Source organism: Peromyscus maniculatus, chromosome 7 (assembly GCF_049852395.1).
Source record: "Peromyscus maniculatus bairdii isolate BWxNUB_F1_BW_parent chromosome 7, HU_Pman_BW_mat_3.1, whole genome shotgun sequence".
Lineage (NCBI taxonomy): Eukaryota > Metazoa > Chordata > Mammalia > Rodentia > Cricetidae > Peromyscus > Peromyscus maniculatus.
In genome coordinates this window covers 92,680,767-92,703,856 of record NC_134858.1, presented here as the reverse complement: position 1 = coordinate 92,703,856, position 23,090 = coordinate 92,680,767, and the positions used below count along the sequence as shown (strand labels likewise).

General features: G+C 43.5%; 1 protein-coding gene across 1 annotated transcript in view; it reads right to left on the bottom strand.

Moving 5' to 3' along the window:
* Slc9a9 (solute carrier family 9 member A9) overlaps positions 1-23,090 on the bottom strand; it is a 548,574-nt gene that overhangs the window by 2,307 nt on the left and 523,177 nt on the right. The window contains exon 15 of the mRNA XM_076576829.1: positions 908-1,013. Within this exon, the coding sequence (XP_076432944.1) occupies positions 908-1,013 (106 nt within the window). The remainder of the gene's footprint in view (positions 1-907; positions 1,014-23,090) is intronic.

Here is a 23,090-nt window from a genome sequence, read left to right as displayed (position 1 = left end):
AATCAGACTCAATATAGCCAAATCCTGTGCTTTAAAGAAGCCTTATCCTGGTTTTGAGAGGTGCCTGCCTTGCAGAAAACCCTTGGAGCTGAAGATGTTATATTTCACTTTAAACCAAGGTTCCAGGACATTTCTTGAGACCAGGGTCACAAGACTAGAAGTGACTGGCATTGACCCTAGAGAATGGGATAACGTCAGAAATGCATAGATTGACCAGGGATGGTCACCTCATCCAGAGGTTCCCCCGAAGGGCGTGGCATCTCAGCTCTTCTCCCATTGGTTAGGGAGGATGACATCAAATCACTGCACAGAGAGGGCTGGCTGGATCACCTTAGGACAGGGTTCCCACCTTTAGAACTCTGGGGGCATCTGAGAGCTATTTAAAACAGGTCTGTTGTGTGAGGATTATTTCTGTCATGTTCCTCTGGGAAGCCCCCAGCTGCTGTTACCTGAGAGGACGAGTCTCTGTCTGTAAGGGAATGCTGGCTGACAGCTCCTTAGGCCACTTTCAGCTCCCAGAATCCGCTCTTCTCCAGCTCCCTGACACTCTGATTTGCTGGTAATGACTCTAATTGCTTCTCAGTAGTTTTTTATTCTACTCCCCTGAGCTATAAAGCACAGACCTAATATTCAAAACTTCAAAACACAGCAGTTTGTGAAGACACATCACTTTTACATTTTCTAAGTTCATTTTATGATTAAAGATATTGGCAAAAATAAAAAAAATGCCTTTTTAAAAAAGAAGAATAAGCCAACATCAGCAACAACTGAGCAGAGAAGAGAAATACTTTTTGGTGCAGTAAATGTCAAAACCGCTTCCTCCTCAAGCTAGGGAGTAAGGGCCCTGATGTCTCTAGCTCATCAATACTCACCAGACTTGCCCCCCACCCCCCGACTGTTCACTCACCCCGTAGGCCTGAGGACTGGTGAGCAGCCTGGAGACTGGTCCACACCATGCAGGCAATGTGGTGGTCAGTGGAGGACCCGAGTGCGTTAAGATGGGCTTCAGATATCTGGGGTGGGGGCTGTTAAGGAATACTTGTCAAAAGGAAGTTAGACTTTCATTTCTCACACAGCAGAAACCTGTACATGCTGCCCAAACAGACAGTTATGTTCACCTTTAAATCTTCTGCTCCCTCATTTAGGAAGCGATTTGGCCTGAAAAAATTGCTGTTTGTAATCTTTGCTCTACACACTGTTGCAGCCCTCCAGACAGCCTTTCATCATGCAGAAATGGCGAAGGGGCTCCACATGTTAGAGAGAGATGCAAATATCCCTCCTGATCCCTCCAGCCCCCACACCATGGCTGATCTGTTTTGAGAATGCATTTTGAAGAATAACCTAGAACAATAGTATAAAACACACACACACACACACACACACACACACACACACACACACACACACACACACAAAGGAGAGAGAGAGAGAGAGAGAGAGAGAGAGAGAGAGAGAGAGAGAGAGAGAGAGAGAAACACCAGTCATTTCCACAAAGAAGCAAGAGGTATTTCATGAAATGCCCAGCTATTTCAGAACTGGGTAGTCAACATGGAATGTTTTCCAAGATTCTTCATTTTCAGTATTCAGTACAGTCACTTTATACTTCATACATCAGTGCACTTCTATACAAAATTATGCAAATGAGATGCTGCTAGGTTTGTTCTATTGTTTAGCACCTGTCTTTCCCATCTCTTCATCCCAAAGTGTTCTAACCAGTTAAAAGGGAAACCTGTTCATTTGAAGCCATAGTGCTTCCCTCCAATCTGTCAATAATGAAATCCCCAGAGGCAACCTCATGTGATATCATCATCATCATCACCACCATTATTATTATTATCATTATTATTATTAGCTGAAAGAAAGTAGTAGAATTGTTCCACCATTCTATTAGAAGTGACTTTTAAGTTTATATTCTTCCCTCTGCTGGAGAGCATTTCACTTCATCAACTCTCTGCAAAGCGATGATAAAAAGGGAAAGAGGAAAAAGAGAAGCAGTTGACACTGGCTGGCTTGTGAAGATCTGCAGCCACCCACAGGCACTCGGGGTGTGAGAAGATCGGGCGATGAATATAGGAACCACCCATAACTAAAGAACACCTCTTTCACTCCTGTGATGCCCCAGCAAGTGGGAGCAGAGGGAGGACCTCTGTTTCCCTCTGAGTGCAGGTCACTTGACAGTCAAGCAGCAGTGAACACGGCCTAGGTTTGCTTGGAGGAAAATGATCCGATTTGCAAGCCAGTCTGCAGTACCACATGCAAATGGGAAGGTTGGCTCCTTTAAGATGAGTGGCTGGTGAGGCCAGTTGAGGACCAGGGAAATTACCCTTCAGAGACTGGCTTTGCTGTCACATCTTGTAAGTACATATACAAATCTGAAAGCCCTTGATGAGATCCTATTAATTTTCATTAAAGTGTTATTTCCTTCATTTTCTGGATGAAGGGATCAAAGCCTGGAGATATTATGATTTTATATAACCTAAAGTCTCCCTTTGCAATTTTGGTTGATAGCCTGGCCGTTAGTGGCTGAGCCCTCCCTCTGTGCCCCCCACCTCTTACAATTATTTTGAATTCACCACCATCATCTCTGTCTTAGTTAGGGTTTTATTGCTGTGAAAAGACACCATGACCATGGACACTTTTATAAAGGAAAACATTTAATTGGGGCTGGCTTACAATTCAGAGGTTTAGTCTATTATTGTCATGGTGGGAAGCATGGTGGCATGCAGGCAGACAAGGTGCTGGAGAAGGAGCTGAGAGTTCTACATCTTGATCCAAGGGCAGCAGAAGAAAACGGAGACACTGGGTCTTGCTTGAGCTGCTGAAACCTCAAAGCTAGCTCCCAGCAACACACTTCCTCCAACAAGAACACATCTACTCCAACAAGGCCACCTCCTATAATGCCACTCTCTATGGACCAAGCATTCAAACACGTGAGTCTGTGGGGGCCAGTCCTATTCAAACTGCCACAATCTCCTTGGGAACTTATCAAGGCAGAATCAGGCATGGCAGATGATCTGCAGGGTTCTCTAAAAGCAGACTTTAGAGTCTCTTTGTACTGGTGAGCTGAGCCTCTTCTGGGTCGGGGCAGGAGGGTATTGTGTCCTGTCAGGGTTTACCGTTAGTACAGGCCCATGAAAATCTGTGGAAAGGCTTTTGAATGACCAACTGAAGAGCAAGGAAAACTAGTTAAGTTGGTTTCTTGAGGTCTAAGTGGTGGCGCATCAACAATGTCCTAGGGGTACCACTGTGGTCAAGGCTGTGAGAGTGTGAGAGAGGCCCTGGGACCCTCCACCATGCTTCCCAGTGTGCTGAGAAGTTAAAAATGACAAAACAGAGTTATTTAAGTAAAATACAAATTTAGAGTTGTTTTAAGAACATTCTTTTAAATCTGATGAGGTACTTCTTTAAATTATGTACCATTAGAGTATAACTTTAAAGGCTAAATTTCTAGTATATGTATATATATATTCTTATGAATGTTAGAACTCAAACCAAACAGAACCATTTGGCTCCTTCTCGATCGTCTCTGCAGATTATACAAAGAAGCCATGGACATGAACACTCGCTGTATCGCACAACTGATGGTTCAGTTCTTATTCTATTTGAACCTCGGGTTTGTTATATTCAGTAAAATAACATAAACACAGGGCTTGAAGCTTTGACTTGCAATTCAGATGCTATTTTTTTTTTATGGCATTGAGGATTAAGCCCAAGCTACATCCCTAGCCCTCTTTTTACCTTTATTTTGAGATAGGGGTGGGGGAGAGGTGTTCTCAATAAGTTGCCTATGCTTGCTTTGAACTTGTAGCTTTCCTGCCTCGGTCTCTCAAGTACCTGGGATTACAGGCCCTTGCCACCAGGCCTGGATCTATTTATTTGATTTTTAAAATTTGTTTTTGATGTTCTGGCCCTTGTCTAAGTGATAGTGGGGATCAACAGTGAGGGTCAACACAGCTGCCACTAAGGCATTTGATGTAGCATTGGGATGATGGGCTCTGAAAGCAGACCTTGTGCCCCTGAACAGTTGTGTTGATTGAGTAGGGGCTAGCTGGAAGTGATGAGTGAGGGAGGGGTGGTGATGTGTGACTCCTGGGAAGCAGGCGATGCCCTTTGACTGTTCTGTAGTCATGTGAACCCCAGAAAGCATGAGCTCCGTGCATGATGGGAGGTATGAAGCTCCATGCATTGTCATGTGATGTGGAGCTGGGGCTGTACTCCCTAACATCTCGGTTTGCTCAGTGATGGCCATATATGATGCGCTCAGCGGACCATCTGCTGAGTCTCTGGTACAGGATGATATTCAGAGGTGGTGTGGTGTAGGGGATAGAAGTAGGTTCTGAATGAGTTCCAGAGAAGAATGAGAAGGGCGGATTACAGCCAGTGCATGAGGTTTTCCTGAGGACAGAAGGCCAAGAAAGGTCAAATGGACCACTTGAGTTTGTGTTATCAGACAATGGGGATCCCAGGAAGAGTGATGATGGAATAAAATAAGGTGACTCACTCACCCACTCACCCACTCACCCACCCACCCCACTCACTCACTCACTCACCTACCCACCCCACTCACTCACTCACCTACCCACCCCACTCACTCACTCACTCACTTACCCACCCACCTCACTCACTCATCCACACACCCCACTCACTCACTCACCCACCCACCCCCTCCTTTCTCACCATATGCTTTTGTTTCATGTGCCACACTAGTGCAAGATAGAGACAAGCACCCGCAGAAGCAGAGTAACAATTATGTGTGAAGATGGAGTGCTTTGTTTTCAGCTTGCTGGACCCTTGAGTGCAAGGCTATTCCTTTTGTCTGTGTACAGTATTTGGTACATCTTAGTCACTCAATAAATGATTGCTAAATCAATAAAAACACCAGCTAAGTGAGGGTAAATACAGGCTCAATGGAACCCAGCAGACCTGTCTTGAGACTATGAACTCTTCCCTCACAGTTCTGTCCTGTCATAGAGGCAGACTGTTAGCATTTAGGCATCTGGACTGGCCAGCCCTTAGGGTCCTGACAGGATGCATCCTCCACTGCAGCCACTAAGAGCGCCCCCTGTGCACATTCACTGCTTTCCCTTATAAAAGGCGGGCCTTGCCCACCTCTGTCTCTCTCTTCTTTTGCTCCTGTCCCCAGGGACCAGTCTCTGCCCCTTCTCTCCCCTCAATAAACCTCCCACGTGGGCCCTGTTGTATGGCGTGACTCCTTCTTGCCGCTTTTAAAATCCAACACAGACTAACTGGACTGGCCTAGTAAGATGATGGAATGGAATCAGGGGGAACAGCGACTTTCTGGTTCTTCATTGCTAAGCAATATCGGAAAAGCAGCTGGATCTCCAAGGTTACCTGAATTATTAAAAAGTAAGAAAAATCTTTTGATCTACAAAAAAAAATCCTCAACAGCAGATTTTGCAAAATGTGTTATTTTTCTCATTAGGGCTCTAGTATGTGTTTGGGGAGGAAGATTCCTCAAGGGGCATTTGGCTACGGCTAGTTTTGCTTCCCTTGTAAGCTGAAATTACACTGAGACAAAAATGTGAAGCTCTTGGGGAAAACAGTGGCTTTTCTCATTTTTAAAGGGACTAGTGGTTTGGTTCAGGGAAGAGTGGAAGCTGGAACTCAACCTGAAGTTTAACAATGTGAATTAGGAGAAGCCATTAGCAAATGTATTTTCTCCTTTGGCCAGAGACACTAGAGCAAAATTTAGTAGCCATGCACACTAACAACTGAAGTACCTGGCCACAGGAATGCCTCTCATGTCTGTTCTGGTTTGGGTTACCGTGGATCATTACTCTATTCATTTTAAATTCCTTCAACCAATGGATATACATTTTGTTGGTGTTTGCGCCTTGTCAAAGTGACTTTTCATAGATTGGCGAGCATCAAAGACCCTGCTCATCTTCCCCTCTAAGGCTCCACTACCCCTTGCATGGACCCAAGATTTGTTTTCTTTCTGAGTCCTGTGTTGGATAAAGTCCTTGCTTCAATGTGATGTTAAGTAGAGATAGAGCCTTTGAGGGATGTCATGAGGTCATCAGTGTCTGTCATGAGGTCATCAGTGTGGATTTCCCATGCTATGATTAGTGTCCTCAGGAGAAACTTGCATTCTCTCTCTCTACCAGGAGAAGGGGCTTCACCAAAACTTGACCATGCCGGCATCTACTCTTAAAATTTCAGTTTCCAGACCAGTGAGAACATCAATTTATGGTTTTGGAAACCAACTAGTCTATGGCATAGAAGCCACAGCAGAATAAGATATCTTATCATATGTTTTTGTTGTTTTATGTGGCAAACTGGAGCAGGACAGAGCCACAGAGGTAGGGTAACAATGATGTGAGAGGATGGAAAGCTCCTTTTCCAGTTGCAGGACCCTTGTATTTCCCTAAGCTAGCCTCCGAATTCCAGTCACCTAGAGAGCTTTGTTAAAAATTCTGATCTCAAAGACCTTTGGAAAGTCTGATTCAGTAGTGCTAGAAAAGGGTCTTGAAATGCCTTTTCTTTCTTTCTTTCTTTCTTTCTTTCTTTCTTTCTTTCTTTCTTTCTTTCTTTCTTTCTTTCTTTTCTTTTTTGGTTAGGGCCTTTACATTTTAACCAGCTTTCCTGTGACCCAGGTTAGTTTCAAATTCACAGTAAATGTCCTTCTTCAGCCTCCCAAGTGCTGGGGTTACAGGTGTGAGCCACCATCTCTGGCTTTATTTATTTATTTCTAGGAACTCTTGTTTTTTTAAACAAGCAATGCAGCTAACAAAAGATCAGGCAAATCTGGAACACAGTGGAGTCTCTTTGAGGTACATACTGCCACCCATTTAATATAGACCTTAGAGGGGAAGACAATGAGAATGTCTTTTCATGTCCATAAGTGTACAAAGTTTAGGATGAGGACAGGTAGAAGGAAAGCCTACTTGGCCCTGAACCCACATCTATGCATTGGCTTCTGATGGTTGCTTTATCTTGTCTGAGTGACGACACAGATACTTGGCCTAAGACAATGAATACTTGATGTTGGTCTTGGATGATCAGAGCAACGGGTCTTGGCTTGTGGAGGAAAAATTTGTCCTTCCTGGGAGCACTCGCATGAGCCTGTAATGTACTGGCTTGGTAAGTGGGTTTTGTATAAGCATGGCACGCTTGCCAGGACCCAGTTGCATAAAGAATGAAAGCACATGTCTCTAGGTCAGGTCCTTGGAAACACTCTACTGCACTCACTTCTAAGCATTCCCATTTATCTTGTTTTCTCAATAGTAGAGGCGGGGGTAGCAGCAGCCCCAGTTTTTAAATCAATAAACCTGGAAGCAGACAACTTTTTGAGTTCCAGTCTTTTTGAACCCACTCTTAACTGCATTTCCTGAGTACTTTCAGCTTCTAGTGCCAGCTTGCCAGCAGAGATAGTGAGGGATGAATGCCAAGATGGTGAGAAGGGTAAGTGCATGCTGGACTGGATGCCAAATTGACTCTCAGCCCTTAGGTTCCTGCAGAATACCTGGTCCCACATGCTCTGGCTCTCACCTTTCTGAGCCCCACAGTGCTATTTACAGAGCATCCAGGAACAGGGCTAGCAGAGGACATCCAGACTCATACACACCCAATTGTTCTTTGATTCCAGTATACAAATCACACCCTTTTTGTTTGGTTCTAGGGAAATGTAGCCTAACAAAGTGCGTCCTTCCTCTTCCCTTTGGATATGTCAGATCTTATCAACCGACATTCACTGTCTTGCCTTGCTGGTTAAGCATGTAATGGGCCATTCCATAGAGTTGGCACATGGGGTTCAGATAGCAGGAAGATTCCTACAAATTCCTCCATTGCTCAGCTCCCTGGCTAAAGGTGGAACGCTAGCTGTGCAGGGTGCTTGCAGAGACTGTGGCTAGGTGGGACCCTGCCTTCACAGCAGCTACTCTGAAGAAAGAGCAGAGGATGAATCTCCCCCCCCCCAGATTATTGTGGTGATATATTGTGTACCCCAATAAAGCTTATCCAGGGATCAGAGGACAGAGCCAGCCACTAGCTTACCTCTAAGAAATCCTCAGCCGCAAGAGAGAAGAGTTCCTATTTCCTCATGCCTTATATACCTTTCTGTGTCCTGCCATATTCCTTTCTGGGATTAAAGGTGTGTTTCACCACTGCCTTGTTCTGTTTCTCTCAAGCAGCCCAGCATGGCCTTGAACTCACAGATATCCAGATGCATCTCTGCCTCCTGAGTAATAGGATCAAAGGTGTGTGCCACCACTGCCTGACCTCTATGTCTAATTTAGTGGCTGGCTCTGTCCTCTGATCCTCAGGTAAGCTTTATTGGGGTACACAATATATCATCATAGAGTGTATGTGATGTTCTGATTTTAAAACAACAGAAAGGCCGGTGACACTAATTCATTCACATAATCACATAATAATATGCTCTTTAGGTCAACAACTGTACCCCCCATTCTCTTAGAGGAAACTGCTGTGGACAACTGCAGGGTCACAAAGGAAGAAACAAATTCCAGAATAAACACCAAGGGCCCTGGGTTGCCTAGAGGAAGCCAGTGCCAGGTGAGCTGAGACCCTTCTGGTCTAGTCTCTGAGCTCTGTCCCTCACATGTCCTTCTGGAAAAGCCTGTCCCTTGAAGCCCAGGCAGTGTGTTTCCTCCTTTTGGGAGCCTTCCTGGACCTGCCCTGCTGAACTGCTTCAGGTCCACACTGCTTTGACAACCACATGTACACATCTGTCTGAAAGCATTTGTCAAATTGCCTCAAAACTAACTGTTTACAACATGATTTCCCACTCCAGACTCTTGATCTCCTTGATGGAAAGAACTTTATTATATTTGTTTTTTTTCCCCTAGTGATGGGGATCGAACTCAGGGCCTTGTGTTTACCAGGTGAGCATACTTGATTATATTTTAAAAGGATTTTCATTACAGAGAGGAAGAGGGAATTGGCAAACTTTATCTAACACATAGGTTAATAAATCTTCATAAAACAAGAAACCATGCCTGCTTGGAAACACAACTTGATCATCCACCTGCAAAATCCTTGCCCCTTGCTGGTGTTTCATTCTCATCAAAGTGTCTCCTTCCTCCCACAGGGACCTGACATCCTGATTTTTTTTTTTTTTTTTTTTTGGTTTTTCGAGACAGGGTTTCTCTGTGTAGCTTTGCGCCTTTCCTGGAGCTCACTTGGTAGCCCAGGCTGGCCTTGAACTCACAGAGATCTGCCTGGCTCTGCCTCCCGAGTGCTGGGATTAAAGGCGCCTGATTTTTATATGAACCACATTCTTGAGCTTGCATCACAGTTTTATTGCCTGTAAGTGCATTCCTGCACACAACAGTTTGTCTTGCCCACTAAGAAAAGTGTGTATGTCCTCTGATTCTTGGGCTCCTCCCCAACATCTTCATTTTTTCCAGCCTACCTACTGATGATCCAGTTGACTTTGGGCATTTCCCACAGTCTGCATTTTGCTGATTGGAGCTCAAGTGAAACTCAAGAACTTTCTTCCACCCTGGGCACTTCCTTCATATTTCCAGATGGATTAGATTCCAGCTCTGTTCATACCTGATTGTCACTCTTGATGTGGTCCTAGCAGCCACTGGCTGACAGGTAAGAAACAGGTTATGTTTCCCACTGGGAATTGCAAAATAATGAAATTCTATCTCTAGAATAATTTTATTAGATAGAATATTTTAAAGAGGCATTCATTCATTTGTTATATTCGGTGGTACATTTGATATGGAAGACAGAGCCTGAGTCGGTCCATGTATTCCTCAGCATTGAAGTTTCCCTGTCCTGATTGCCTGTTCCCAAATAAACACACTGAGGTTTATATTAATTGCAAATGCTTGGCCGATAGCTCAGGCTTATTATTAACTAGCGCTTACATTCATCATTCTCAGTTTGGCTCTACTGCCGAACTTTATCATGTTCAGCTATTGGTCAGTCAGCTTGTTTATTAAACCAATCATAGTGACATATACCTGTTCAGCTATTAGCCAGTCAGCTTGTTTATTAAACTAATCATAGTGACATAAACTTGTTCAGCCATTGGCTGGTCAGCTTGTTTATTAAATCAGTCATAGTGACATATGTTCACACAGTGTACAGAAGGATTATTCCACAGCAATAATTAATTTCTTCAGTCTTTCTAACAGTGACTGTTATTTTTGGTTCAATATCATTGTGAAGTGATAAGTTAAACTTTATTTGATTATAGCTATTATCGTTGATGCTCAAATTGACCCACCTTTGGTTAGTGAGTCTTAGTGACATGATTCCAGTGTCTTTTTTCTTTTTTGAGACAAGGTCTCATGTGTCCCTGATTGTCATTCAGAATGATGCAAATTGATCTTGAATTCATAGAGGTCTGTCTGTCTCTATTCCCAATTTCAATATCTTTGGTATCACTCTTATCACCTATATGACTATTGTTTTCAGTCTCAGTTTATACATATCTTGGCTCATACTTTGGATCAAAGATTTCTCTGAAATTTCCTGTTCTCTTTTATTGAAAAAGTGATATTTCAGAGCCAGACTCTGGACACTAAGGATTGCTACATATAGTGGAATAGAAGTAAATGACATCAATCAAGCTTTCTATTTAAGTAAAATAACAAATAATAAACACACACATACATACACACACACACACACACATACACACATACACACACACACACACACACATACACACACACACACACACACACACACACACACACACACACACACACATACACACATACACACATACACACAGGCTGGTTTGCAGCACTTCCTCATATCCATGGGGCAAGTTCTTTCCTCACGGTTAACTTTAAGATGCTAATGGACATGGTTAAGTGGGGAGCTGAGGAAAGTTGGGTGCAGTCTGCTTTTGTCAGCTTCCCAATGTATTTCAGGTTTGCTATCTCATGCCTTCCTACAGACACTTGCACACAAGTTCAAGTTTCTAATTATTCAGGACATAACAAAAATAATTAGAATTTTCCATAATTATTCACTCGTTATCTCCCATATTGCACACAGAGCAGACACGGAATATTACTATTGCCACCATAATAATTACCCAAAATGTTAATTTTTGCATATTTGAATTTTTTTTGCTTTAACACTTCTTTTGTATTCTAGCTTCCCATTTACAACACCCCATAGTAACCATAGATAGCAGCCCCTTATTTATATTGCCTGAGTGTGTGGCTATTAATACTTTCCTAGCCCTAGCTGTGCAAGGACTGTGTATCAAAAGCTCACCATCAGATCTTCTGTCAATGTCTCACAAGTCATTTAGATTGAAACTTGTTATTCAATAGATTTCTCAGGAAAGGCTCATGGGATCAATATTCTCTGAGTTCTTGTATATTGATAACAGTCAGTGCCCATTATATTTTGAAAGTCAATTTTTCTGGAAATAAAATCATTGACTTACTTTCTTTGAGTATCTTAAATATATCACTCTATTTCTTTTGACACAAGAAGTTGCTCCTGAAAGTATAATGAAAATGTAAATCATGTGCTTTTCTACTTGATGCTCAAAGGGCTTTTTCCCTAGAATTTATTAATACCACTAACATTTGTCTGTCGCTGTCTGCTCTAGGCTGATGGTCGGAGGCATGAGGCATGCTCTACCAGCAGCTCCAAACCTGTTGTTTCAGGAAGTGTCTCTCAACTTAGAAGTTGCGGTTTCCTTGCTCTTGTGGTTTGAATAGGAAGTGTTGACCCCAAACTCATGCTTGATCCTGAGCAATGGTCAGAGGTGGGACATCAAGGGGTGGCTGGATCATCAGGGTGCTAGCCTCTAGAATGGGGTCTGGCTGAGGAAGTGGGTCAGCTGGGATAGGGTGTTGAAGGTATTTAGGATCCTGCACTCTTCTTCTCTTTCTGCTACCTGGCTACCAGGGTGGAAGCAGCCTGCTCGGATGCAGTTGCTGTTGTAATTTCTTGCTTTACCTTAGGCTGAAGCAGGGCAGCCAGCTAACTACAGGCTGAAACCCAGCAACCGGGAGCCGGAACACCTTTTCCTCCTGTCCGCTGTCCTCACATGTTTAGTCACAGAGAGAGGAAGGTGACACATGTGTTTTGCCTTCTTTCTTTAGGGGTTCCTGTTTCCTGGATGTTCAGCTTTCTTTGCTTGTCTTTGATATTTGTTATTTTCTCTCAAAATCTTTTTATAGTCTTCTTTCTTTTTTATTTAAATTTTTATCCTTTTCATCAGCTTTTTTTTTTTGACGGTATTATTCATTGTGCTTATTTGGTTTACGTTCTATGTAACATAGCCACGATTTCTAAAATGACTTTTTTCTTTTAAATTATTTTTGGAGTTTAAGTTTTTATGATTCTGATTATGGTTGTTCTTTTGCATCTTGTATCATTTGTATGTTGCTTTCTAACTTAGCTAATGAGTGATGGTATAGTTCTGGTTTACTTTATGGCTGTATTTTTGGGCATACTTTCCTAGTGTATGTTATTTCTGTTTTATTTTTTTCTTGTAAGAGCTACCTAGACCTGGCTTCCATTATTTTCACAGTGTTCATTTTTACGTGAAATTATTTTCCTTGAACTTATGGAAAGACTCGCATTTCAGAAACTATTTGCAATTTCGGAGTCCCTCTTCTGTTGAATTAACTATGGTGGCTTGTGTTCTGAGCTTTCCTGCCTGTGTACTTCCCCAGCTAACCTGGAACTCATGTGTGTTTTGATTCCACTCTGCAGTCTCTCACCCTGCCCTGGTGGAGCTATTCTGAGAGCTCTCGGCCTTCTTGTTTGTTCTTGCCCCGTCGGCCCCTCTTACTGAGACCTCTCTGTTTCTCTTGATAGAGAAGGTGGTACTCTCCACTCTGTGAGCATCTTTAATGTTTGTGTTCATGTTAAGGTACCCCAACTTCCCAGGGATGCTGTCTGCTCTTAGGGGCTTCTGCTCTCAGCTTCTTCCAGATGCTACTACTCAGTTGCTTTTTCTTACCTTCTGTCCAGATGCTTGTGTTTATATCTACTTGTCATCTGGCCTTATGAGACAATTTGACCCTAATTTGGTTGGAAATGTGTCCACGGGTGTTTGGTTTTGTTATCTAATTGTTCCACCCATTTTTTTTATATAGGGTTTGTAGAGATTCAAAGACTGCAGTGTTGATACCACTACCACCCTCCCAGCGTCCCCCATGGGTGTTCAAGCTGCCTGAGACCTGCCTGTGATCAAACAGTACCCCCTTAGAATTATCAAAATGAACATCCGGGGTCACAGCCAGGTGAGCTGGGTAGTCAGATGATGCCCGGAGCCATGGTTCTCCACCTTCCCTGGCAGAGGATTTATCTCTGAAAAATGTGCCAACATGCTTATCATCTGAATGCAGCTTTATGGGACATTACAGAGCTCCCAGATGCCTTGAAACTTGTCCCCATTCCCCCAGAGCCTTGAGAGGTAGAAAACCCAGGAATGATTAAGAACAAGGGCAGATTAAGGACTGATAAAGTAAATGCTGGCAATCCTGTTTGTAGGGGGGGGGGTTAGTTTTAGCAGTGATAGCTATGGGATCTACTTATCACATGCTAAGACAAATCCATTTGGCTCCTCAGATCCAGACGATCCAGGGACAGAGAAAGGGCATCGATGTTTGTTGGAAAGCTTAAAGGAAAGAAGAGTGTTCTAAGATACCAGTGCACCAGTGTAAGTAGGGCAAATGGAGTAAAGATAAACCAGCAGACGTCCTGGGATAAGGAGGAAACCCTAGCATTCATTCATCTAATCTACATCCTTGGATCTTCAGAAGAAAGTCTAAACCCAGTCTCTACCAGCTGGTCACCTGACGGTGATAGAAGCTCCTGCTGTGCTTATTAAAATGAAGTCTCCTGGGCCCTTGAAGTTGACCGTCTCATGTAGGTGGGCTGAGTGATCTGTACTTTTAAGCAAACCTGTGATACTAGACCCTGTTCCAATATGATCTCAGCTCTTCTTTACTCATTATACTTGCAAACCAACCTAATTACAAACGAGGTTGCATTTTGAGATCCTTAAGTTAGTACTTCCACACATCTGTCTTGGTGGGGGGTCAGGTGGGGTAGGGGTGTTATTCAATGTGTAATACCTAACTACTTAGCAGCCATCTAAGTCTGCTATTTATTTATTTACATTTTTCTCAAAGTAAAAGGACAAGCTAGGCTTGAACCACAGCTTTGTTACTGATTATCCATGGATGACAAAATTTCTTTGAATTTTATAAAATGGAAACAATTTAACATAGTGACCTCATAATGGAGAAGATTAGATAAAAATTAGACATAATTTCTAGCACCATTTTGGGCACATAATCAGTACTCACTCAATAGGTATTAGCTACTATTTTTTTCACTGTTTCCTTTGAGGAGTTACAAATATTAGAAATATTTCAGGGATGGAGAGATAGTTCAGCACTTAAGACCGCTGGCTGCTCTTCTAGAGGACCTGGGTTTGATGCCCTTAGTAACTCACATGGTGACTCACAACCCTATATAATTCCAATTCTAGGGGCTCCAACACCCTCTTCTGGCCTCCCCAGACATTGCAAATACATGGTGTATACACACACACAGACAAAACACCTATACACATAAAATAAAAATAAATAAATCTTTAAAAAAAGAAATATATTTCAAACATCCTAAGTCAAGTTACTTCTGTAACATCAACCACACAGCCTGTAGAATTAACAGTACTTCCTTTGCTGGCTGCTGGATTCCTTAGAAAGATATTGCAAAGTTCCTCCCCTAAATCCCCAAGTAGATACTGCTCATTGTATGACCAATGACACAGTTTCACAGCATAATATGTCAATTATGCACTTAGAGGATAAAGGCCCTCCTCACCCAGGAACAACTACATCTTTATAAAAGTGAGGTATATGTTTAGAAGTGGGGACTTTTACATTGAGCAGCAGGTTTTTAATGCCACCTTTGTTCAGTCTTCTCTCATTGTTGGTTCACAGGGTCCTAGCTGTCCTTGAGGCCACCTTCTAAATTTCCCATATCCATTGGTCACTTTTTATTCTTGGCCATTTAGAAAACTCCTTAGTAAGATATCTGTGCCCACTCTTTGAGTAAGACAAAGCCAACACACACACACCCACAAGAGGGTGACAATGTAATCTTGACTGTCACTCATTGAGTTGATGTAGATGATATTGAGTTATTTTTGAGCTGTGGAACGAAAGCTGTTCAGGAAGTATGAAGACTTCTATTTTCTTGGAAAGGACACAGAAAAGAGCCCTACGTTACTGGTCATGTCTTATAATCTCTTAAAAACTTTACTCTGTGGTGTTGTATGCAAGTTGGACAAAGAATGCCTCTTTTGTAAGTCATCACTCATGCAGAAATGGGATTTTTAATGGTGCAGATGCCCAAGGGTCATTCATGCTCCTGTAAGTAATCCCCCAAAAACTCATTGGTTCACCAAGTTGGACATGGGTGGAATGTTTCTTTGTTATCCATTAGTGTCCTTTTGGGACTGAGCAGATGCCTATCCATGCATTTCCAAGAAAAGTCAACAGCATCCCTTCCATTCTCATAAGCTAGTCCGTCCACTGCCAGCTTGTGCTCTCTGATGTCTAGTTCTCTTTATTTTCCTGGTACTTGAAACAGGTGCATCTGCTGCATCCTTGAGGTAAGCTGGACTATGAGACCAATGCTGGCCCATGTGCCATGGTCATAAGTAACAAGTATCACTTTTTTGAGATAGGGTTTTTCTCTGTAGCCCTGGTTGTCCTGAAAGCAGCTCTGTAAACCAGGCTGGCCTCGAACTCACAGAGACTCTCCTACCACTGCCTCCCAAGTACTGGTATTAAAGGCATGAGCCACCACTGCCTGGTACAAGTATCACTTCTATACAGAAACATGGGCGGGTAGCAGGTGACTCTTTGCTACAGTGACCCAAGAGTGAGACCCTGAGTTAATACATGGCAAGCAGTGTGCCCAGAGACTTCATCCATCTCTTCCAGAGCCTTTAAGTGTGAGAGAAACAAAACTGCTGGATGAGCCACTGAGATTTTAGGAACATTTGCTACAGCACAGCCTGTCTATCTCAATATGACTTACTATGCCTTGTCAGAGATGTTTGGGATCTCAGAGGCATTCAGGATTGGTTAAGGATATTTATATACCCATAATGAGATATCTTCGAGATGATGTTATGTCTAAACACAAAATTCATTTATGCCTCATACGTACTTATTCAGTACTCTACTGGTGATTTTATTATTTTTGTGTATAAGTGTGTTTTGACCCACCCGTCTCATGAGGCTGGGTATTGAATGGAATATTCTACTGGTGACTTCACGTTGGTGCTGAAAGGGTTTCAGATTTGAATTTTGGATTTTTCAGATTTGGGTTTTCAGATTCAGGGTTCAAGATCTGTATTGTGCGCTCTCTATTTTATTTCTTAAAATGCTAACCCCGAGCTATTAAAATGATTCCACAACCCATGATGGACAGTCACATAGAGTTTGCAAATCATTTGATGGGCCCATCTGGCCCATCTGTTGCCCAGGGGTGAGATTAAGTGCTCCAGGGAGGAGGGGGAGCACACTCCAGTGCTTGCTTTCCTCAGCCCCTGTCAGAAAGTCTGGGAGGAGATTCCCTTAGTCAGTGGACTGGTTCTGTCTGTGGGATTCTACCGCTCACATGGACGAGGATCCAGATTCAGGTCTTGTGAGCTCCATGCTCTAAGTATAGGCCTGTGCACATTGAGGATTCAGATTACAGTGTATCCTGCTGATCATTAAAATCGACTGTTGTACAAAGACATGACTGATGCACTGAACTGTCAGAGATGGGGTTGGAGGCCTTCATCCCAGCTGGGCCCTTAGTATACAAACCTGCAGGGCGACCCTCCCTACATTTCTCTGTAATCTCGTTGGCCATACTCTTTTGCATGCGTTCCTGAAATGAAGCTGGATCCTTTTTAGTGTGCTTCTGTTTTGCTGGGTCTTTACATAGGCTGTTCATTCCAGTTGTACACCCTGGCACGTGGGAGTTCTTTACCCATTCATTCACATGCAGATCTGTGTCTCTGAACAATGACCCTTTGATGTTTTATTTCCCACTCTCCCAGGGCCCCTCACTCCCTATCTTACACAGATTCATCATTAAAGCACGGAGCCCTTCCTCCTACCACACCTTGCTTGAACCAGAGATGTTTCTCTTTTAGCTTCTCATCTTGCTGGGGGTGAGGTGGGGTCACATTAAATACCATCCAAATGGAAGTGCTTTGTAAATGATGGAAACTTCAATGCATACGCCAAGGTTAGCAATGCTACGTACTTTAAAAGACAAGATTGATTCATGAAGGTGGACGTGAGAGGCTGTTTTGTAGTACTCATGTTGTCTCATCTCCATCATATACTTATTAGAGATATTTACCTTTGCACACACTGACTCTTAGGTCTTTCCTTAAAGCCTGTAGGATAGGGTGGCATTTGCCTGCCCAATGCCTAGTCCCCCTTCCAATAAAATCCCTAATTCCTCAACAGATTAGGAAGCCAACAAAATGGAAGAAATTGATGTCTAGCGTTTCTAACTATTTTTTTTTAAAAAAGCATTAATCTTGTCTCCTTTCCCTTCTTGTCTAGAACTTGACTGCATTTTCTGGAACCCCAGAAGCTACTTTGAGGTCAAGAGTAAACTTGGGGATAGATAGAAAGCATGCATTAAGACTGGCATAAAGAAAAAACAATGGATTGTAGTAAGTAGTACCAACGACATCACCGAGCTCTGTGACCTGCCACAGTTTATCTACAGCCAGACTTCTCTAACTGGGCCTATTTTCTCTGCCTGCTGTCTTCCCCCTCACACCCCCACCACCAGGGAGGAGCTGCTTTGCCACACCTACCTGCTGTGATGGACTGAAATCTCTCAATCCACGAGCCCAAATCAACCTCTCCTTCAGGTGGCTTCTGTTACAATAACGACAAAAGTAATTACTAATACCTGAAGCACAGCTGGGGTCCAAGTCGGGCAACGCTTCTTTGCTATGGGTTTTGTGTCCGCTAGAGAACTTCCTCACCAAGGCTCCACAAGCTTCCACCCAGACCGTTCTGATTACACGTATTACACCAAAATTATCTGAGCACACGTTTCACCTCCTGTTAGGCTGCGTGCATCGTGAGGGAGGAACACTGTCCCTCACCCCTCTTTGTCACTGTCGCTCACTCTTCTTTGTGCCCACATATGCTTAGTGCCCAGTGACCAGTAATGGATCCTTTTAAGTGATACTTGATGGATCAAATTGAGACTTGAGAGAGATTAGGGGTTGGCATGCAAATTCTCTTGGGATTTTGTTTTGGATTTCACTAGTAAGTAATAAAGTCTTGGGCTATGAATGGCACTGATGGGGTCCTTTGAACCCCTTATTGGAAGGAAAGGGATAAGAAAGGTCTAGCTATGGATTTCAGCTATGGATTCCCCCCAGGGAGGTTCTTACTTGCTGTCACATTTTCCTGCTGTAGAATCCATGTCCCTAGAAAGCCCTGAAGCAGCCTGCGCAGTAAGAATGCCTTGCCTGGCTGTTCTAGCCTCCTCAAGAGGCAAAGCCTTTCCCCAGGGACTGGGGATCAGAGATAACTGGCTCCTCAGGCACCGCTGCCTGGCTCCTCTGCAAGCCCCAGTCCCGTCCCCTTGGCCCTCCCCAGGCACTCTGGGAGGACCCTTCATGCTTGAGTTGCAAGATTAAATGAATGTATGTTTGGATAAGATGCTTTTAGGCTCCAGATCAAAGTTTTCGCCACTGGGGGAGGGGGTGCAGACCCCTTTCAGCACAAGTACAAAGCCAGCTTTCCCATCCTGGGAGCTTATGGCTCCCAAGGAAGGCATAGCCTGTATCTGCTGTACCAACACATTTTCTGGGGGAGTAGAGGTCATGGCTACCAGGGAACCAATGCGATGAGAAAATGGAAAATGCATGTTTTATTAAAACCACTTGAAATGTTATTTGGCATGAACAAAATTGATCCTTTGGCTAAATAAAACCACTGGAGAGCAAATTAAACTGTGACTCATAATATGATTATTCTGTCCTTGTAAAAATAATAAAAATTGTTCTGGTAGGTTTGCCGTGGGCGTCTGTGTGCTTCCTTTAATAAACAGTTCCAGGGCCCTTTCTGGGAAGGTACAGATATGGACGTAAGCCAAAGCAGTGGCAGGGGCTGTTCTGCTTGCCAGGTTGCAGAAGAGATGGAGAAAGCACCTAGCCCACAGACAGCCTCACTCTCTCCATTCACCTCCGTTATTTACCATGCCTTTGCAACTGTGAGCAGACTCACAGAGCTGAGTGGAACTGGAAGTCTACTCACTCTTTAAAGAGACATCAAGTGGTAGTTGGAGTCCCAAGTGATAATTCTTGTCTCCTTATTAATATCCAACTGCTGCTAGGAGCCCTGGGAGAGAAAAAGCATTTAACGCCAGCTCTGGAGATTTCAATGGGATTTAGCTCTTGTCCCAGGTTTGAAGCCTGTTTTGGAAATCACCTCAGAAATTGGGAAGCTGAATGGATTGTGACCTTGAGGTGCAGTTTCTCTGTAATGTTTCAGAAGGATGTCGAACTTCCCCTCACACGCATCTGCCTACTGCTCAGCAGTGGTAAGGAAGAAAGCATTGGTAGTTTTCCAGAAGTATGATTATGTTGTGGATATCTGCATCTAAACTTGAGCCTTAGCCAACTGAAATTTGCTAAGGAAAACTGAATCTTAAAACATTTCCACCTGAACCCCACAGGACTTTGGTGCCCAGGTACTCTTATAACATTTAAACATATCACCAGGAAACTTGCTGCCTGCTGGCAGACATCATCAATGATGGGAGGGTCTCTGCCATTATTCATGGGTCATCTTCCAAAGCCCAAGACTTTGTTAGCAAAATGCATGATACAGACAGCTGATTGCTCTGGATCTACACAATATTTCAAATTCCTTTAAACTGCTTACTGAATAACCATTTCTGGGGCTCTCCTGCTGGCACAGGGAAGGTGTCCACATGCTGATAGCAGTGGCCCTGTCCAGGTTATGGATGTAGACTGGCTATGTCCTTTCCCCAATTCTGTGACTATCCCTGAGTTTCTGATATAAGAATCAAAAGCAGCCAACTCCTGGCTCTCTGACCTTTCAGTTTGGGACTGAAATATTCTTGGTGCCTACCATTGAGTAGACATGATCTACACTGGAAGTTCCATGCCAGCTTTGCATATGAAAAATCCTCTTTAATCTGTTTATCACTATCCTCATCTTAAGACTGAGGTTACCAGAGCACTGGGTGATCAAGAGGCCACTCCATGGCCATGTAGTCAGGATATAGGGGTACCAGGTAGAACTCCCCAATATTGTACTCCCCACCTCACCTTGTCTCTGGAGCATATGTAGTACAACCACTTTCTTAGCTTAGGCTGAGTCATTGGAGGGGTCTCCTAGGAAAACAGCATCACTCTGAGGCTTGGCAGCCTTCACGCCCAAGGCTGTTAACCTAGTAGGTGAAAGGAACCTGAGAACTCTGTGGCATGATTCATGGCAGGAGAACCAACCATAGATTATTAGGCAAAGTTTTTTTTCCCCCACTGGAAAATTTACTGGAAACTTCCATTTGCAAAGATGGGAGTTTTAGTATCTTTGTCTCATTGTGTCCAGGTTCCTCTAGGACAATGTAGAAAAAAAGAAGAGGAAATTCTCTCCCCCCCCCCCTCTCTCATTCCAAGGTTATATCCAGGACTTGCACCTTGAGAATTTGGGAAATTGAATAGCCAAGGAGATTCTTATAACCCAGACCCCAAGAGAGACAGGGGTCTCAGGGTTAGTAACACACAGAGAACTGAAGGATCCTTTTCTCTTTTAACCAGATAGAGGGAGGTCAAGGGCATCTAAAAGTTGATGATTTTAGAAGCTGGAAATTCCATATTCCATCTGCCATCTGCTGACTGAATGGTAGTTGTTATCATTTTCTCCTAATTGAGCTTCTTCTTTTTTTTTTTTTTTTTCCTGTTGCTGAGCTTAAGCGTGCTTGCCAAGAAGGGCATGTGCACTCTCTGCAGGTAAGCATGGTGGGCAGGGGTAACATGCTCTCCATTAGCCTTTCTGGACCTCCCCGAGAGCCCTGGCAATGGCTTGACCATAAACCCAGTGCGGATGCAAACAGGGCCTAGGACCTTTCAGAGCATTTGGAAGAGGCCAGGCAAGCAGACCAGCCACCCTTCTGTTGGCTTTCTCAGGACCCCAGAAGCCTGATGCCACTCAGAATCAGGGGAGTAATTTGACATTTTGAAAGGAGTCCAATGTAATTTTTAGTTCAGGCGGTAGCCAGGCTCTGAGCAAATCACTGGTGTTGACTGCCTGGTGACATCCCCTCTAGCTCTGATTTGAGTTTAGCGTTCTTGCTCAGGCTAAAGCAGCCATTGTTCTATGCCACGGCTTGGGTGATTTTTTGTCTTTCCCATTGATTGTTTCCAGGTCAGGGATGCAGTTCTGGATTAATACACGTCTGGAAAGCAATCAGACTGGACAGAACTCAGAGGCTCCAGACCACCACCTGAGCGGTGTCTCCTGGTGTTTTCCGAGAGTTACCTAATGCAGAAGACCAACTCTGAACTCTCTAGAAGAATATTTCTGAATTCCTGAGAGACTGTGAAACAGATGCTGGTGTGGGTTACCCCTGAGACATTAGAGTCCACATAACTAGAAATCTTGAAGCAGAAGGTTCCTTTTTTTTTTTATTTTATGATGTGTTTATGGGTGGAATTTCCCCGGTCCTCTCTTGCCTTGCTACTTTGGTTAGTGTGCTGGAAGACACTAGCTGGCAAGCAGGGAGGAGGGGAAACATGGCCACTGAAGTTCTTCCGAATGGACTGTGAGCACTGAGTGAGAAGAGATGGCAAGGCTGGTAACATTTCCAATTTTGTGTTCAATCTTTGGCTTGGTCATTTCACAGCTTGGACATGGTTCTTGCTTTGTGGATATAGACGCGTGCTAGTAAAGCACGCTGGGATTTATTTGGTGAGTCAAATAATAGCCTGCCACAGGTAAGCAGGAAAGGAAGGCACTATGATCTAACGGGGAAATATTTCTCTTGTCTTTCCTTGTATTCTGGAAGCTTCTCTTTCATGCTTGCCATCGCTGGCTGCTCTTGTGGTTCACAAGGTCCTGGAGTTGAAAGAAGAACGTGGAGCAGATCACCCACAGCTTCCAGGCAGCTCCGTGAATTCTCTCCTTGCTCACACAATGAAGGAGCTGACGGTATAGCTGCTGCCTCAGGATCTGGAAGAATTCCCAATGCTGATGCTCATGCAGGCCACTGCAATCTCTCTCTCTCTCTCTCTCTCTCTCTCTCTCTCTCTCTCTCTCTCTCTCTTTCTCTCTCTCTCAGCCTCCCGTTCTTTAGTATTAATAGAATGATGGTGAATTGCTTCTTGGAGTCATCAGCCTACATACCTTTGCCCTTCAATTAGGAATGACCTAGGTGAAGAGGATCACTCAAATAAAGTGGACTCCAAAGAGCATTTGGAAGACTTAAAACATTTCCCAGAGATAAATTACTTGATTTTTTTTTTTTAAAACAGACCCTAAGTTACACCAATTGCTTACTTTAAGTAACTTTATAACAAGGATGGCATTCTCTGCTAAGTGCTGGTCTCTATCAAAAAGTCTTTTCTTGAAAAAGGAGCCAGGCTTTTGATTGATTTGTTTTTATTCAGAAAAACTGGAGTGGAGTTCGTTTTCTATGTTGAGAGCTGGTCATCGCTTCTGCTGCTGACAGGCCCACAATGGACAAAAATGGACCATTTCCTTCTACACGGAATCGTGGAGAACTGAGAAGTAAAGAGCGTGTGGGAAATAGCTTCCAAGTGATTATTCTTGTTTGCGTAAATGCTTGATTATGAGGATTGTTATTCCAGCTATTCACAGAAAGAGCATGGAAAAGAAGCTAAGCCTGGGCTTCCATTATAATAACAATGGGAAAAAAAATCAAAGGACACATCATACTTTTTAAAGACCAAATGCTTGTAGGTTTCTGGGATTGCCAAGTAAAAAACAAACAGACTCAGGATCTACTTCCAGGGCCAAGGGTTCTTTCTAGGCCTTCTTTAATACTCACTTGGGGTCACTACAACACAT